This window comes from Lynx canadensis, chromosome C1 (assembly GCF_007474595.2).
Source record: "Lynx canadensis isolate LIC74 chromosome C1, mLynCan4.pri.v2, whole genome shotgun sequence".
NCBI classification, from domain to species: Eukaryota; Metazoa; Chordata; class Mammalia; order Carnivora; family Felidae; genus Lynx; species Lynx canadensis.
The window spans coordinates 205,985,351-206,004,139 of record NC_044310.1 but is presented as its reverse complement, the minus strand read 5'-3'; the positions used below and the strand labels follow the sequence as shown (position 1 = coordinate 206,004,139).

Genomic DNA, 18,789 nt, shown 5'->3' with positions numbered 1-18,789 from the left:
CCGTTTCTCAAAACAATGCAGAGTCTTGTGAAGCTGCCCTAGTTTTTCTCATTGCTCTTTGTTAGTTTTTGACTAAGTGGAGGTTAGGAGGATGTGGGCAGGAGAGGGACACCGTGTGTGTGTGTGTGTGTGTGTGTGTGTGTGTGTGTGAGTTGGCTGACTGAGGGAGGGAAGTGAGACCTGTTACCTCCATGGCCGACGAGACTGAGAACATTGGGAGACACTTGCTGGGCAAATACTTTATATAATATTAAGACAAATTATTCACAAATTAGGATTCAAGTAAAGAGTCTAGAAATTCACGTTGATCCCAGTTTAGAGAATTGGCCGGAAGGGCCACGATTCCCATCTGACGGCCCAACCCCGCCGTGTCACCGGTGGCCTTTCCCATCGCTCCTTTTCCTATTGTGGCTTTCACTCCATGAATCTGTGATATTAAAGGAGAGATTCTTCCCTCCTTACCTGTGAGGATGGAGACCAACAGAATTTCCTGTAGCTGGTAGACACTTCTGGGATGGGGCTTATTCTGAAAAAGAAGCAAAACTCTTTTATCTACTTGATCCAGTAAATAAATACTTGTTTCCAGAAGATCAGACTATAAGCTAAGTAGAAGAGCTGACTTAGAAAAACCAACAGCTTATTTAGGAAGACTGGCTTCAAGACCCTCATGTGAAATTTTTTATGTTTATTAATTTTTGAGAGAGAGAGAGACAGAGCATGAGTAGGGGAGGGGCAGAGAGAGAGAGACAGAGACAGAGACAGAGACAGAAGCTGAAGCAGGCTCCAAGCTCTGAGCTATTAGCACAGAGCCTGACGTGGGGCTTGAACTTGTGAATGGCAAGATCGTGACCTGAGCCCAAGTTGGATGCTTAACTGACTGAGCCACCGAGGCGCCCATCTGCTAAAACTTTTAAAGATACAGTAATAGGTCTTTCCCAAATAGCCTTAATAAAATTGCTTTGCTTGGTCAACAGGTCTCTCTGGTGGTCTTTCGAAAAGCCAACAGTTGACATGTACTTCTTTTTTTCTTTTCAAAAAAGTTTTTAACGTTTATTCATTTTTGACAGAGTGTGGGTGGGGGAGGGGCAGAGAGAGAGGGAGACACAGAATCCGAAGCAGGCTCCAGGCTCTGAGTTGTCAGCACAGAGCCCGCCACGGGGCTCAAACCCACGAACCACAAGATCCTGACCTGAGCCGAAGTCGGACACTCAACTGATTGAGCCACTTGGGCACCCTGTGTACTTCTTAAGAAAAATGGGAAAGAACAATGAAATAAACTTGACTCTCCTCCAGTTGGAAGTGATTTGTTGTTTAAAGTTTAGGGGTGGGCACGTAAAATAATGTGGCCACCAATGAAAACAGTGTCTGGTTCCTTAAAAAGCTAAACTTAGGGGTAGCCTGGGTGGTTCAGATGGTTAAGCATCTGACTTCAGCTCAGGTCATGATCTCAAGGTTCATGAGTTTGAACCCCACATCAGGCTCCCTACTGTCAGCACAGAGCCTGCTTTAGACCTCTGCCCCCATCTCTCTCTGTCTCCCCCCTCCCCTGCTCCTGCTCATGCTCTCTCTCTGAAAAAAACAAAACAAAACAAAAAACCCAAACAAACAAACAACCAAAAAACATTAAAGGGCCACCTGGGTGGTTCAGTTGGTTAAGCATCCCACTTCAGTTCAGGTCATGATCTCGCGGTTCGTGAGTTCGAGCCCCACATCGGGCTCTGTGCTGACAGCTCAGAGCCGGGAACCTGCTTCCGATCCTGTGTCGCCTCTCTACCCCTCCCCGGCTCACGCTCTGTCTCTCTCTGTCTTTCAAAAATAAGTAAACGTTAAAAAAAAATTTCTTTTAAAGGCACTAAACTTAGAATTACCATGTAACCCATAAGTCTATAAACAGATGTATATCCCAAGGAGTCGAAAGAGCCTTGAACAGATATCTGTACACTCGTATTTGCAGCCGCACTAGTGACAAATAGCCAAAAGGTGGAAACGACCGGTGGCAACTAACAGATGAATGGAAAAACAAATGTGCTACATCGTAGGATGGCGTTTTAGTTAGCCGTAAAAAGGAATGAAATATGGACCCACGCTACACGTGGAGAAACGTTGAAAACATTACGCCAAGTGAAATAAGCCAGACCGAAAAGGACAGATATTGTGCAATTACACTAACATGAGGTACCTAGGATAGGCAGATTCATAGACCAGACGTTATCAGAAGCTGAGGGAAGGGGAGAAATGGGCACCTCCTCTTAATGGGCACAGAATGTCTGTTTGGGGCAGTAAAATGGTTTGAAAGTCAGTAGTGGTGATGGTTGCATAACACTGTGAATGTCATCGATGCCACTGGATCGTACGCTTAAAAGTGGTGAAATAACAATGTTTATATCGTGTGTATTTTACCACGATTACAAAGGAGTCTAGACTGTCTTCTTTCTTGCCCTATCTCTCCTCTGGACCCCCCACCTTCATCGTCCTACAGGACAGCCTTTAGGGAGAGCAGAACACGGATCTTCTGAACCCAAATGCTTTCAAAGGACCAGACAGGTGACAGAAATGAGTGACACCAGCCAAGTGTTTACGCCAGGAGTAGCAGGGCTTGGGGTAAAGCAGAGACCATGGTGCCCTTTCTAGCAGGTACCCACCTCTCGACGACCATTGTCATGCAGGAATGTGGGCCTGGTATTGCCAGATTTCTTCTTCTTCTTCTTCTTCTTCTTCTTCTTCTTCTTCTTCTTCTTCTTTTTAATGAATATCACGTATTGTCAAATTGGCTTTCCTACAATGCCCAGTGCTCCTCCCCACCAGTGCCCTCCTCAATGCACATTTTCTCATTTTAAAAGAGACACTAACAATTGGGATTTATATGAGAAAGCTTCCATTTGAAACCCTTGTGCCTGCAGAACTGGTGGGTGGGACAGTGTTAGATGGAGACCACCCGTTTGCTACCCCTGGTCTTCTGCCCGCTGACCTGCCCTTGAACGTGCAGCAGGTGCCCACATTAGAGGATCATCTGAGCCAGGAAAGCAGATTTTTCTGAACTGGATGTATCGAAGTTACCACACGGTTCTATTTCTATTTATTTATTTTGGGGAGAGTGCAGGCAGGTGAGGGGCAGAGAGAGGGGGACAGAGGCTCAGAAGCAGGCTCTGCGTTGCCAGGCGGACAGCAGCAAGCCCGAAGTGAGGCGCAAACTCTCGAACCGTGAGATCATGACCTGAGTTGAAGTCAGATGCTCAACCGACTGAGCCACTCAGGTGCCCCAGTCGCTTATATATTTTTGAATAGCCCTCATTCTTACTTCCTCTTAGGCTTTGTCGATAAAATGGTCAAGTGGGGTCCTGTTCCGTCCCACCATCCTTTCTGATCGGGAATCTACCCCTGTGTTTCACAAGTGATGTGAAGGGAAGTCTGCCATGTAGCCCATGGGAGAGGCCAGTCAGAAGGAAAACTGAAATGGGGGACATGGGGAAAGGGGTGGAGGGAAAAAAGGAGAGAGACAGAAAAAAAAGGAGGGGTGAGAAAAGACAAAAAGGGAAAGAAATAGAAGAATCCAGAGTCGAGAGTGAATATTCATGAAACTTTAGTGTGTGGTCGGTAGCTCCTGGATAAAGACCTTTCCCGTGTATGGTCTCGATTGTGACAGAGGCCTGGGAAGAAGATATTCTGGTCTTCAGTTTGCAAATGGAGAAAGAGAAGTTCCTGGAAGTTTCCTCTATGATCCAGTACTTAGCGGGTGAGCAAAAGGGACACCAGGTGCATGCCCCACGGTATGGGTGTAAGAGCAAGGCAGAGGGGCACGTGGGGGCTCAGTCAGTTGAACGTCTGACTCTTGGTTTCGGCTCAGGTCATGATCTCTCAGTTCGTGAGTCCCAGCCCCGCATCGGGCTTCACACGGGCAGTGCGGAGCCTGCTTGGGATTCTCTCTCTCCCTCTCTCTGTCTCTCTCTCTCTGAAAATAAATAAATACACACACACACACACACACACACACACACATATATAAGCAAGAGAAGCAAGAAAATCTGAGGCTGGAAAGACAGAAAAGGAAGTAGCATGTTTGGTTGGAAGCTGGGAGCCAGCCACCAACCACCGCTTTCAGAGTCTACACTGCAAGGGGCCATTGACTAACACCCTGTATCATAATGATTAGCCCCTATAAATACTGCACCATCAGCTCAGTTCTCCTGATTGTGTCATCAGCTCAGCTCTCCTGATTGTGTACGTGTTGATGCCATTGATTGGATCATACAGCAAACCATTGTGTCAGAGACTCAAGGTTAAAATACACAGTCCAGGGGCGCCTGGGCGGCTTGGTCCGTTAAGCATCCCACTTCGGCTCAGGTCACGATCTCCAGGTCTGTGAGTTCCGGCCCCGCGTCGGGCTCTGTGCTGACAGCTCGAAGCCTGGAGCCTGCTTCGGATTCTGCGTCTCCCTCTCTCTCGGCCCCTCCCCTGCTCATGCTCTGTCTCTCTCTTTCTCTCTCTCAAAAATAAATAAACATTAAAACATTTAAAAAAGTACACAGTCTAAACTGCAAAGGGTGCACAGTCTAAACTGTGCAAAGGGTGTAGACAGCCCAATGATGCAGGCTTGCATTAACTTTCGTCTCCTTTACGCTCCTGTTCCCTGGGGTCACATCCCCAAATAAACTATCTACATGTAAGTCCTTGTCTCAAGCTCTGATGGGGACAGGTTGGGCCAAAACAGGGCCAATGATTCTATTTCTTCACAGCTGATATTAGAAGAGGGTAATTGCCCCCGAGTGGGGCTCTGTACTGAGAGTGTGGAGTCTGCTTGGGTTCTTTTCTCCCTCTCTCTCTCTCTCTCTCTCTCTCCCCCCCTTCTCAAAACAAGTAAACATTAAAAAAAAAAATAAGAGAGGGTAATTATGTCCCTTGATAACCTGATTAACTGACCTTTTTACAGTCATGGTCAGGTGTTTTAGATCCTTATGTCCATATAAACAAAGAAATCACCAAAAAAAAAAAAAAAAAAAAGATGTAAGTGTAGAGTCACTTTGAGGGCTTGTTCACACATCCTTGCTGGGCTCCAATTCCTGATTTTCCAATTCAGTAGCTCTGGGATGGGACCTGGGAATTTGCATTTGTAACAAGTTCCCAGGTGGTAATTTGGAGAACCACCGGTCTAATGTAGCACTATGCACTTGAACTTTCTGTGATGGTGGAAATGTTCTCTATCTGCACCATCCAGTGCATGAACAGGGGTGGGGGTGGGGGGGCGGGCAGAGAGAGAGGGAGACATAGAATCCGAAACAGGTTCTAGGCTCTGAGCTGTTAGCACAGGTCCCAACGTGGGGCTCGAACTCACAAACCATGAGATCACCACCTGAGCTGGTCGCTTAACGGATTGAGCCACCCAGGCGCCCCAATATTCGTTCAATTTTGAATTTAAATACTATGTGTGGAGAGTGGCTGCGTAGTGGGCAGGATGGGACTAGATTCTCACTATTCCCAGATGTGCTTTTGGACCAGCATTGGCATTGTCGTAGAATATCAGAAATGCTTGTTCTCAGGACCCCACCTCAGACCTTCTGAATGAGAAAGTTCATTTTAACCAGTAGCCCAGGGCACATGTGTATGGACTAATTTAAGAAACAGTAGTTTGGCGGGGCGCCTGGGAGGCTCAGTTGGTTAAATGTCCGACTTCAGCTCAGGTCATGATCTCGTGGTTGGTGGGTTCGAGCCCCTCGTCTGGCTCTGTGCTGATAGCTCAGAGCCTGGAGCCTGCTGTGGGTTCTGTGTCTCGCTCTCTCTCTGCTACTCCTCTGCTCACGTTCTGTCTGTCTGTCTGTCTCTCTCTCTCTCTCAAAAATAAACATTGAAAATAATTAAAAAAAAAAAAAAGAAAGAAAAGAAACAGTGGTTTGGCAGCCCTTATTTTCCCAATGTTGCAGCAGATTTCCTACCCAGCCGTTAGGGGTTAATTTACGTCTTCTCCTCACCCCCCACCAAAATATTGTGAAACCCTAACTCCAGTAACTGTGAGGGTGATGATCTTGGAAATACGGCCTTTGCAGATGTACCCACGTTAAGACAAGGTCATTAGGGTGGTCCCTAATCCAATAAATAGGACTGGTGTCCTTGTAAGAAGAAAATTTAGACAGAGACATAGAGGGAGAAGACCACGTGATGATAGAGGCAGAGAGCAGACTGGTGTCACCGCATGTCAAGGAACACTGAGGATTGCTGGCCACCAACAGAAGCGGGAAAAGGCAAGAAGGATTCTCCCCTACAGGTTTCCGAGAAAGCATGAGACAACACCTTGATTTTGGACTTCTAAGCTCCAGAACTGTGACACCATAAAATCTGTTGTTTGAAGCCGCCTAATTTATGGTACTTTCTTACGGTAGCTCTGGGAAACTAACACCAATCTTCAGTGAATTCCATGGCTTCTCTGAACCCAAAGATTTCCATCTGGGCCAAAGTCGCGCATTCTTTAGTTGCCTACTAAGCGAGGGTGCTGTGAGTGAGGATTGAAGAGAACATCAGCGATCTCTGGAGAGATGGTCTATGAGTGTTGCCACAACTAGACAGAAAAATCTTGGACTCTGTCACGGTGAATTAAACACACTAGGTAAACAGCTATGACAAGAAGATGCAAAACTGGAAGCCACAACTTTCTTCCTGTTTACAGCTTTGTTTCATATTTTCTAGCATGTGCAAGGTGGCATTTGCTCGTTCAAAGAGATGGTGAATGCCGAATAACCTCAACCAATAAAGAGAAATAGACTTTCCCCTCAACACTGTTCCATGATAACACTCTGACCCATTTCTGCCCCCTCCCCATGCCAGCTTGTCCCTGCAACTCAAGTCACAAAGCCATAATTTCCAGGGGCGCCCGGCTGGCTCAGTCAGTTGAGCGTCAGACTTCGGCTCAGGTCATGATCTCGCGGTTCATGAGTTCGAGCCCCGCATCAGGCTCTGTGTTGATGGCTCAGAGCCTGCAGTCTGCTTCGGATTCTGTGTCTCCCCCTCTCTCTGCCCCTTCCCCACTCATGCTCTGTCTCTCTCTGTCTCTCAATAATAAATAAACGTTAAAAAAAAATTTTTTTTTAAACAAAGGCATGAATTCCAGACTGGTCCGGTCATCTCACGTTCAGCCAATAGCAGACTCCTCCCAACGCTTCGTCACTGGCAATTGACATGACAAAGCAGCGACAGATGGTGTGGCTGACCAGTGGGCACACCGGCCCACTTGTGGAGGCAGCCTTCCTGTATTAAAGAACATGATGTGCAAAGAACAAGAAGGAACTGTTCCTCATTGAAAAAAAAAAGTTAAAAGGAAATGATTCAAGCCACTTCTGCATTGCAATGGGGGACAGTTCCGTAAAAAAAGTGGTGGGTAGAGCTTTCCACTAGAGGATCTATCATCCACGCCCTACTGATTGAGAAAAAAAAAAAAAAAAAAAGCTTTCCTGGTCATGGTCTGGAGGAAGAGTATTACGTTAAGAAATAAATAGAAACTAAAAAATGCCACACAAGAAAGTAACAGATAATTCTGGAAATGAACCACTCAAGGGGGTTCAGAAGTCAGCAAACTGAGAGAGGGATAACATGTGTGGGAAAAAGTGGATCACTGACAAAATGATATTTATTTACTCATTCATTCATTCATTCATTCACTTACTTGCCCTGCTCCCCTCTCTCCCTACAAAATGATATAAAAAATTTTTTTAACGTTTATTTATTTTTGAGAGGGGAGGGGAGGAGCAGAGACAGAGAGGGAGACACAGAATCCTAAGCAGGTTCCAGGCTCCGAGCCGTCAGCACAGGGCCGGACGCGGGGCTCGAACACATGAACCATGAGATCATGACCTGAGCTGAAGTCAGACGCTCAACTGACTAAGCCACCCAGGCGCCCCTACAAAATGATTTTTAGAAGAACAAGAGGATCTCTGGCACAGGAGAAGCTATAGTAGGTAAGGAAAGTCCTAGAATATGTATTTTGAGGGCCTGGTTGGGGGAGATACCTGCACTTATAACACAAATATACATATATATTAATCAAAGTAAAACACTCTCTCAGTTAAGTGATGGGTGTTTGGGTTGTCACTTCTACTTTCGGCAAGTTCCCAGAAGTCAGTCGAGGAAGTGATCTGGAAGGGACAGAAAGGTCAGGTAGATATTAAGTCCTTGAGGAAGTGCTCCAGAAAAATACATTGGCAGAAAGCCAATAGTTGCCTAATGCTAAGTACATCAAAGTGTCTATATCATTCGCCTCACTTTATCTACCCAGTAGGCATTACCCAGAGGCATGATATCATCTCATATCATCGCAAGAAGGGTGAGTACAGTACAATAAGACATTAGGAGAGAGAGACGGACCATAATCGCGTAACTTTAATTACACTATATTGTTATAATTGCTCTATTTTATTATTAGTTGTGTTGCTAATCTCTCACTATGCCCGAGTTATAAATTGAACTTTATCATCTGTATGTATGTATAGGAAAGAACATGCCGTGTGTATAGGGTTGGGTACTATATATGTGCTTCCTGATATCTACTGCAGGTCTTGGAGAACATACCCTGAGGATCGGGGAGGGGGGGGTCTACTCCATATCCTATGGGCTCTGTTTCTCTGGAAAACCCTGATACATATATATATATATATATATATATATATATATAAAATCTCTCGGAAGGGCACACAACACTGCTCGTGAGGAGAGGAACCAGGTGGGTGGCTGAGAGTGGAGACAGAGTTTCCACGGCATGTTCTCAACCATTTACAATTTTTGAAAGCTACAAATGTACCACCTGCTCAAAATATAAAATAAAACAAATACCAAAGTTTAATGAGATTTGCTATGTGTGGTTATTAGTTAATATTTTGCATTATGATCCCATAAAGAATGTTTTGCTAAAATAGAAATCTCTGGAAAGGTAAAAAAAAAAAAAAAAAAACACTAACAAAAATCAAGCCGATTTTTTTCTCTTTTAACTTTTTGTTTTGAGATAATTTCAGACTTACAGGAAAGTTACCAAAAAAGTAGAGAATTCCGGCACCCCTTTTACCCAGGTTCCACTTATATTGACATTTTATACAAACACAGTCCTGTTACTAATGCCAGAAAATTCGTGTTGATACAATATCACGAACTACACTACACTAAGCTAAACTTTTAGCCAAAGTACTAATATTGATGCCATACTAAGCATTTAGAAACTTCTTTCCAGATGGCCAAAAAAAAAAAAAAAAAGTCCAAAAGTGAGAAATCAACCAGTTTCTAAAGTTACCTCTTTTTTTTTTTACCCCCAATGTAGCATTCAAAGAAAGTTTTGTAATTGTCTAGGTGGGAGAAGGGGCCATCAGGGTTATGAATTATACAATCTTTCTTATCCTCCCACCTGGCTAAGTAGTGCCAATTTCTCAGCACTTTCGAGACTTCAGTCTTCAATTTGTTTTCAGCAGAGCCCAGGCCAAGTGGTGATGGATCCTACTTTCGCCTTCTCTCCCCACCTTTTTCATTCTGTGACTTTCTGGTTTGAGCTCCATCTAGGCACACAACCTTCTTTTTTTTTTTTTTTCAATTTTTTTTTAATGTTTAATTATTTTTGAGAGACAGAGACAGAGCATGATCAGGAGAAGGGCCGAGAGAGAGGGAGACACAGAACCCGAAGCAGGCTCCAGGCTCTGAGACGTCAGCACAGAGCCCGACGTGGGGTGCAAACTCACAAACCGCGAGATCATGACTTGAGCGGAAGTTCGACACTTAACCCACTGAGCCACCCAGGAGCCCCTAGGCACATCACCTTCTTAGGGAGGCCTCAGGATGGACGCTTTTGCACACCACCTAGACCTGTCCTGTTCCCCGGCTCCCACACACCCTTCCAAGTCAATCTTGCCTGGCCTCAGTCTCTGAAGAATAAATATTTGATAAAATGTTGGTGCTGGATTAATGTGCTGCTCCTAGGGGAATCTCCCTGCGATATGGAAATTCTAGAAGCAGCATGGTACCCTCGGACCGCATTGATGGGGGAAGGGAAGGGAGATAGGGAAACCTGAATGGCTGTAAAACTCTCACTAATAAGCTGTGTGGCTTCGGCCACATCACTCAATGGCTCTAAGTCTCATTTTACTGTAAAACAGGGGAATGAAACTAGATGAATATTTTAAAAAATATTATTGGCATTAAAGATAGCTTTGAAAATCTGATAAAATAAATCTATAGGCCATACCCTCAGGAAAGTACACATTGTGCTTACATTTTTTTTTTAATTTTTTAAATGTTTATTTATTTTTCACACACACACACACACGTGCGCGCGCGCACGGTGCAGAGGGGGAAGGGCAGAGAGAGAGGGAGACCCAGAATCTGAAGCAGGCTCCAGGCTCTGAGCTGTCAGCAAAGAGCCTGACTCGGGGCTCAAACTCACAGACTGTAAGACCATGACCTGAGTTGATGTTGGACACTTAACTGACTGAGCCACACCAATGCCCCTGTGCTTATGTATTTTTGAATATACAAAAGGGATGATACTATCACAAAATAGGAGGTCACAGACATTCCTCTGCATTTCACACTCTAAAGATGACACTGAATTTGTTTTACTCCCCATGGGGCCTTTATTATACAGATCAGTGTAATGTGTAGGAGGGAGGACTGGAAGAAACAAGAGAGGCTAGGTTGATTCACCTAAGGATAGAGTGCTAATGTAGAAGGTAAGCAAGAATAGGTCTGGCTAAAAAAAATGTACTTCACCAAAATTACAAACTTTTTTTTTTTTTTGCTTCTGAGGACATTATCAAGAAAGCGCAAAAAAAGGGCATCTGGGTGGCTCAGTCGATTGAGTGTCCAACTCTTGCTTTTGGCTCAGGTCATGATCCCAGGGTCATGGGATTGAGCCCCACGTGGGCCTCCATGCTGATCATGGAGCCTGCTTGGGATTCTCTCTCTCTCCCTTTGTCCTTCTGCCCTCCCCCCTGCTTGCACTCTCTCTCTCTAATATAACCAAAAAAAAAAAAAAAAAGAGAGAGAAAAAAGAAAAGAAAAAGAAAAAGATAAAGGCAATGAAACAAACCCCTACAGAATGAAAGAAAATATTTACAAATCATATATCTGACAAGGGACTTGTATCTAGAATATATGAAGAACTCACAATTTAACAATAAAAAGGCAAATAACCCTATTTAAAAATGGGCAAAAGACCAGACTAGAAATATCCCTAACAAAGGTATACAAATTGCCGATTCACTCATGAAAAGATGCTTCATATCATTAGGCAGTTAAGGAAATGCAAATCAACGTCACAGTGTTGTTGTGAATGCAACAAGGAATGCAAATCACATTCTCACCCACTAGAATGGCCTCGATTAAAAAAAAAAAAAGATGGACAATAGCAATTGTTGGCACAGATGTGGAGAAATTGAAGACTTCTTAAAAAAAAAGTATGTATGTATGTATTCTTCTCAAATTTGTATTTAAATTATAGTTAGTTAACGTACAGTTCAATGTTGGCTTCAGGAGTAGAATTCAGTGATTCATGATTTTCATACAACACCTAGTGCCTATCATAACAAGTGTCCTTATTAGCACCCATCACCGTCTATCCCATCCCCCACCCCCATCCCTCTATCAACCCTCAGTTTGTTCTCTGTTGCTAAGAAACTCTTATGGTTTGTTTCCCTCTCTCTTTCTTTTCCTCCCCCATATGTTCATCTGTTTTGTTTCTTAAATTCCACCACATATGGTTTATATGGTATCTGTCTTTCTCTGACTGACTCATTTCACTTAGCATAATATATTCTAGCTGCACCCACATTGTTGCAAATGGCAAAATCTCATTCTTTTTGATGGCTGTGGAATATTCCATTGTATATGAATATCATATCTTCTTTATCCATCATCAGTCGATGGTCCCTTAGGCTCTTTCTATAATTTGGTTATTGCTGCTAATGCTGCTATGAACATCGGGGTGCATGCACCCCTTCAAATATGTACTTTTGTCTCCTTTGGGTAAATACCTAGTAGTACAATTGCTGGATTGTAGAGTAGTTCTATTTTTAACTTTCTGAGGACCGTCCATACTGTTTTCCAGAGCGGCTGCGCCAGTCTGCATTCCCACCAACAGTGCGAGAGGGTTCCCCCTTCTCTGCATCCCCCCCAACACCTGTTATTTCTCGTGTTGTTCATTGTAGCCATTCTGACAGGTGTGAGGTGGTATCTCATCGTGGTTTTGACTTGTAGAGAAATGGGAAGGCTTATACATTGGTGGTGAAAATGTAAACGCGTTTCAGTGGCTGTGGAGAACACTTTGGAAATTCCTCAAGAAGTTAAACATGGAGTTATCTTATGACCAACAACTCCACTCTTAGGTATATACCTAAGAAAATTGAAAACTCAGAAAAAGTTATTCACAGAAAAGCTTGTGCATGAATATTCACAGCAACATCATTTGTAATATCCAAGAAGAGGAAAACCCAAACGGCCATCATCGCATGAATAGATAAACAAAATGTGGTAAATCCATACAATGGAATATTATTCAGCTATAAAAAACGAATGAGGTCAATACATTATACTACAATATGTATGAACCTTGAAGACATTATGCTGAGTGAAAGAAGCCAGACACAAAAGGCCACATATCGTATGAACCTATTTGTGTAGAATGTCCAAAAGGTACAAATTCAGAGAGAGTCAATAGATTAGTGGTTGCCAGGGGGTGAGGGAAGGGATAATGGGGAATGACGGGTAGTGGGTTCTAGTTTCTTTATGGAGTGATGAAAATATTCTGGAATTAGTGGCGATGATTGTATAACCTTGTTAATACACAACCCTCCCCCTGGAATTGTACCCTTTAAAATAGTGAATTTTGGGGCACCTCGGTGGCTCAGTCGGTTAACCATCTGACTTTGGGTCAGGTCACGATCTCGTGGTTCGTGGGTTGGAGCCCCGCGTCAGGCTCTGTGCTGACAGCTCAGAGCCTGGAGCCTGCTTCAGATTCTGTGTCTCCCCCTCTCTCGGACCCTTCCCTGCTTGCACTCTGTCTCTGTCTCTCCAAAATAAATACACACTAAAAAAAAATTAAATAAAATAGTGAATTTTATTGTGTGAGAATTATATTCAGATTTTTTTTTTAAAGGAAAGGTCAGGAGGTAGAAGGGGGAGAGAATAAATAAGGAAGATGAGGGAGCTGGTCAGACTTTGGGGAAGAAAGAGAAAAGGAAGTTCAAGACCCCTGGCCTTGTATGAAATGTGAGAGAGATGGAGAGGTAAAGAGGGTTTTTAGGAAGTTTAATATGTATCTGGGATATATCCCACTCTCTTTTGTTAGATTCTTCAGAAATTACATACTTTTCAAGAATTTTGGAATTGGGGGGGCCCCTGACGGGCGCCATTGGTTGAGTGTCCATCTCCCGATTTCAGCTCAGGTCACGATCCCAGGGTCGTGGGATTGAACCCCGCACTGGGCTCCAAGCTGAGCATGAAGTCTGCTTAAGATCCTCTCAATCTGCCCCCTCTTCCCCACTCGTGCTCTCTTTCTCTCTTAAAAAAAAATAAGTAAATCAAAAATAAAAATTAAAAAAAAAGAATTTTGAGTTTGAGTTTTGGGATATTGAATTGCGATTGGTTCCAAAATAATCCACTTGTTTTTGGCTTGCACATTTATTCAGTCAACAAATGTTTATTGAGCAACTACTGAATTCCAGGCCCCATTCTGTGGACACTGGAATGCATTGGTGAGCAAGACACAATGAGGTGCTCTCCTTCTAGAGCTTTATAGTCTAGGTGTGTGTGTGTGTGTGTGTGTGTGTGCTAGCATGCACATGAGTACAGCTCTCACACAGACTTGATGAAAAAAATAAAAATTCCAAGGGCTACAATTTAGGGATACATAAAGCCCTTAACGCCTTTGGGTTGAAGATGACCCAGATTCAGAATCCTTGGCCAAAATAATCTCTAAATGTCCCTTTTATCCAAAAACAAAACTGTAATTCATGGAACAGGTTTGAGAGATGTAAAAGTGATAAGGCCTCCAAATTAAGTATACTGTTGAGATCCAGGTTATCCTATTGATGAAGAGTTTGCAAAATAAACAATGCTAACGTCAAACGTCTTAACGAACTGCTTCAATTCTGTCGCAGGATTTCCTGAGGGTCCACTGTGCCCAAGACATTGAGATGGACACAGAGAGACCCACACTTGGTGGACGCTAAAACTGGAAGGCACTTTGGTAATGATCTAATAATGACTTCAATCCCTTCATTGTACGGAGGAGGAAACTGATATTCAGAGGCTCAAGTAACTTGGCCAAGTTCCCACAGTTGGGTAATCACAGATCTGGGATTACAGCCCCGATGTCCTAATACTAGGTTCAGTCAGAGCATTCACTTAAAAATAATGGATATGTTAATGGAAGATTGTCTATTTACTAAATCAAGGACCTATAGTTCCCTCTGAAACAATATATTGCTTCTTAATTCTGCCTCTACCAGTTAACAATAATGAAACACCATTTTGTTTGTTGATTTTTCCCCATTTATTCAGTTATCTCTCAAACAATGTATTGCTTCTTAATTCTGTCTTAGCAGTCAACAGTGATTGATTTTTTTTCATTCATTCAGCACTATCCCAGGCACCATGAGGAATGCAATATTATTCAGACATAGCCCTGACCTCAAAAAGCTAAAAATCCAAACGAGGAAATAAGACAGAACCACAAGTAAGTACGATGTAGAGTAGATCTTGGTGACACCGTTAGAGGCTACCGTATGCCATGAGGTCCCAGAGGAGTGAAGTCACGTCTGCTTGGGAGAAAGGAAAGCAAGAAAATATATTCTGACCTCACAGAGCTTCAGAGGAAGAACTTCTGGAGTGCATGGAAATTGTTCAAGTCTTCAAATACAAGTTTTCTATTTATTAACAAACATGAACTGCAAAGGAAAATCAGCAGTTTCCTTAAAATCACCCAAACAAACGATCTCTAACCACAGGACACATTTTCTTAACTGGCTGCTGAGACTTTTAGAATACTTCACCAATCCTCAGGGCAAATATATCTAACTGCACCCACGTTGACCTCAGTTGTGTCTATACTTAGAGTAAGATTAAAGTACTTAAATTCCGTTCCCTCTAAATTGATACCGTTAGCCTTCATAGTTTAAGTCGGCCGCTGTAATTGTGTAGGGTTTTTTCAAATGGCAGTGTTATATGAGTTTAATGAGACTTGATAGCTTGAAATGGAATAAATGCCTTAAAAAAAAAACCCTTCAGTTTATTAAGTTATAATTTAGATGTAGTAAACATCACACTTTTTAGGTGTAAAGTTCCATGAGTTTTGGCAAATGGGATGATTTTTAAAAACAATTTTTTTTAATGTTACTTATTTTTGAGAGACAGAGCATGAGTGGAGGAGGGGCAGAGAGAGAGGGAGACGCAGAATCCGAAGCAGGCTCCAGGTTCTTCAGCCCGACGCGGGACTCGAACGCACGGACGGTGAGATCATGACCTGAGCCAAAGTCGGACGCTAACCGACAAAGCCACCCAGGTGCCCCACAAATGGGATACTTCTTATTGTGATTCCCACAGTTAGATTAGCACAGTAAAGATGTGCAGAACTGACTGGAGATAGACAGGCTAGGAAGCAGTACTTATGTACAGCTAACATTTCCAGCACGCTCCTTTGTTTGTTTGTTTGTTCTAATGTTTATTTTATTTTTGAGAGACAGAGAGACAGAGTGTGAGCAGGGGAGGGGCAGAGAGAGGGAGACAGAACCCAAAGCAGGCTCCAGGCTCTGAGCCGTCAGCACAGAGCCCAATGCAGGGTTTGAACTCGTAAACTGGGAGATCATGATCTGAGCTGAAGTCTGATGCTTAACCGACTGAGCCACTCAGGTGCCCCTTAAGTTTATTTATTTCTAAGAGAGAAAAAAACCAGCATGCGCTAGCGGGGGAGGGGCATAGAGAGAGAGGGAGAGAGAGAATCGTAAGCAACGGGGGCTCCACCTCACAAACCATGAGATCATGACCTGAGCCGAAATCAAGAGGCAAACATTTAACCGACAGACACCCAGGTCCCCCTCCAGTATGCTCTTTATATGCATGATCTTACCTACATCTCCTGTCCCTATAGAAAATATTCTTTTATAGTCTCTAGAGATGCGAAAACTGCAGCTTGGAGAAGTCAGGCTGGCCAGGGGCACAGACCCAAGACGTAGCAGTCTCCCAAGCAGGGAGAATTTCTGGCCTCTGTCATTAAGTAGTTCAGCGATTTGGGGAAATTCATTTGGCCCCTTAGGGCTTCATTTTTCTCACGTGTATAAAGAGAAGCTTGGACTGGCCTTCTAATCCCCCGGCACACCTCTAATTCCCTATCAGGGCCCCACCATCTTGGTTCACAAGTGGAAATAAAACGTCTGACCAGCAGTGGCCCCCCAGGGCTGAAATACTTAAACAGCCCCAGCGGTTAAAGACACAAATAGAAATGCCACACAGGCTTGGACGGAGCCCAGCCTGCTCCCACACAGACTCTTCCCCTCTTTCTCCACATAAGTGGCTGGCACAGGGAACAAGGACAATGCCATCTCCTGGAGTTCAGGAGGCCAAAGAAACAAATGGCGAGGAAGGACATGAGGCCGCAGTCCAGCAGAACAGTGTGGCCCCTGTCTTCTGTTCTGGCTTCTCCAATCTCGTCACATCTCCACAGACCACAGATAAAGAGATTTGGGTCGGCTGCACCACCCTCATTTTCTGGGCTTTCAGTTCTGTGGTTGCCAAACCATCCTTCCAACACATCACCCCGCTTTAAATGCTCCCTCCTCCCACCACCCCGTCTCAGCAGTCAAAGTTCATTATTGTCTGGTAGTCCTGGAGGGAAGTATAAAATAAGATTGGAGACCTGGGGATAAGTATGCCTCTTCTCTCTGCAGCATAGAGTGAGTGGAGACTTGGTTCCAAATTCGGACTCAGCTACCAAATGGCTGTGTGAATTGGAACACTCTACTATCTTTTTTTTTTTTTTTTAATTGGGACTGAAGTCAACAAGTAAACTTTATTTCCCGTATAATGATATTCCTTTGGGGGTGCCAATGGTAAAAGACCTGGCGGGGAGTATTACATCTTTCTGGCCATACATCACCTCTGTACTTTACTCTCTTTCACTGTTTAAAGCAACTTTTATCCACGGAAACCAACAGAATATCAGGCCCTGTGGACAGGTCCAATGTGGTAAGAATTGAGAGGCAAACCTAATAGGCTTAACCCTTTTCTCATTTTTGCCTATTGTTGGCTTGTTTTTCAGGGAATTTCAGTCAACGTGGTCTTCTTTGAGGCCTTTATGTACATGGGAGGTACTCAGCAAATGCTTCCTAATCACCTGTCACGGGAACCAACAGATAAAGGTGAAAATGGCTCAACCCAGCATGGGTGATTAAAATTTAAAAATCAAATTTTGTAGGGTACAGTTCTTTGCGTAGTGGTACGATGTCTGACTTTTTTAAATCCTAAAATGTCGAACTTATCGAAGGACTCAACTTCTACCTTTGGAGGACGAGATTAAGAATAACTGCACAACACTCCTGCAAAGACCAAGAGAGACAGGACACATAAGTGCTACGCACAAGTTGTAGAGTATGGTTTCCTGACCCATTACACTCGATGGCACTCAGGGTTAAGGATTATATTTGACGAGTGCATTGAGGGTAAATGGATAAGGCAGCCTAGAAGGAGTTCTCGCTGCCCCAGGGACCCTCATAGTACTAGCCACTCCTACCACCCCAGGCCTCTCCAAGCAACCCCCAGGGATGAGGGGGTCAATATGTCGTCACACCTACAATATCTGTATGTCAAGGCACATGTCTTGAGAAGCTGTTTAAACTTTCATACAAGTGTACAAATGGAATGGAATGATCATATTGATGTGAGTAAATCATTTTACCTTCTTTCACTCAATGACTACAGGGGACACTGCCTAATCACGGACATTACATTATTTATAAAAACAATACAATGGCATATTTTGGACCCATGATGAAAATAGGAATGCTTTTGGTTGCACAAAACAGAAAACTTGGCTTTTTCGTTCTTGCATAACAAATTCACCTTGGCTTTTTTGTGCTTGCATAACAGGGAGACTTGAGTTAGACAGTTACTGCTATCGGTTTAACATTTGTTGATGCCAGAGCTTTAGATCGGTGTCTTGGGAGATTCCTTTGGCCTTGCCCTTGTGGTTTCAAGATGGCCACAGAGAGCTCCAAAATGACATCGTCACATCGTCCAAAGGTATCATGCGGAATCTCCCTCAGTGCACCAACTCCTTGTCAGGAAGAAAAGAACTCCCCAGAAGCCCCTAACCAGACTCCCTCATATTTCATTGGCCACAACTGGAACACGTGAGCACTCTTAGCTTAGAGTAAGATTGAGAAAGCAAGTATCTGACCTGTTTAGTGGGATGCCAGTCAGGGAGGTGGGGTTTTGAGAAGCCCATTTGTAGTGTCTGACTTACTGCTCTGCAAAGAACTTCTGGTGAGAACTTAAAGGGAAATACAAGCCTTCATTTCCCAATATCATCCAAACAAAATGACTTCCGATTATTAAAACATACGAACAAAATTATTTTTAAAAACAGAGCATCTGTGCGTTCTACAACATCTGCCAACTCTCTGTAGATATTTGGCAGCTTGGTCTATAATGGTTTGCTCAGATTTCTTAAAATAGAAGTTCTCACTTTCCCTCCTGAAAGTTTCTGGACTCTTCCAAATGCCTTCATGTCTTAAGTCTGTGAGTTCCCTCATAAACTGCCTCTTCCCCCTGGTCCGTCTA

General features: G+C 43.6%; 1 protein-coding gene across 2 annotated transcripts in view; it reads right to left on the bottom strand.

Moving 5' to 3' along the window:
* Positions 1 to 244: 244 nt before the first annotated feature.
* Positions 245 to 18,789, bottom strand: part of MOGAT1 (monoacylglycerol O-acyltransferase 1) — a 69,186-nt gene continuing 50,641 nt past the window's right edge. Inside the window, exon 7 of one of the 2 annotated variants that reach the window (XM_030324165.1) lies at positions 245 to 526. In XM_030324165.1, the coding sequence (XP_030180025.1) occupies positions 522 to 526 (5 nt within the window). In that variant the 3' untranslated portion in view covers positions 245 to 521. Of the gene's footprint in view, positions 527 to 7,904; positions 8,118 to 18,789 lie in introns of those variants that run through there. The other variant, XM_030324163.1, reaches the window with a different exon arrangement.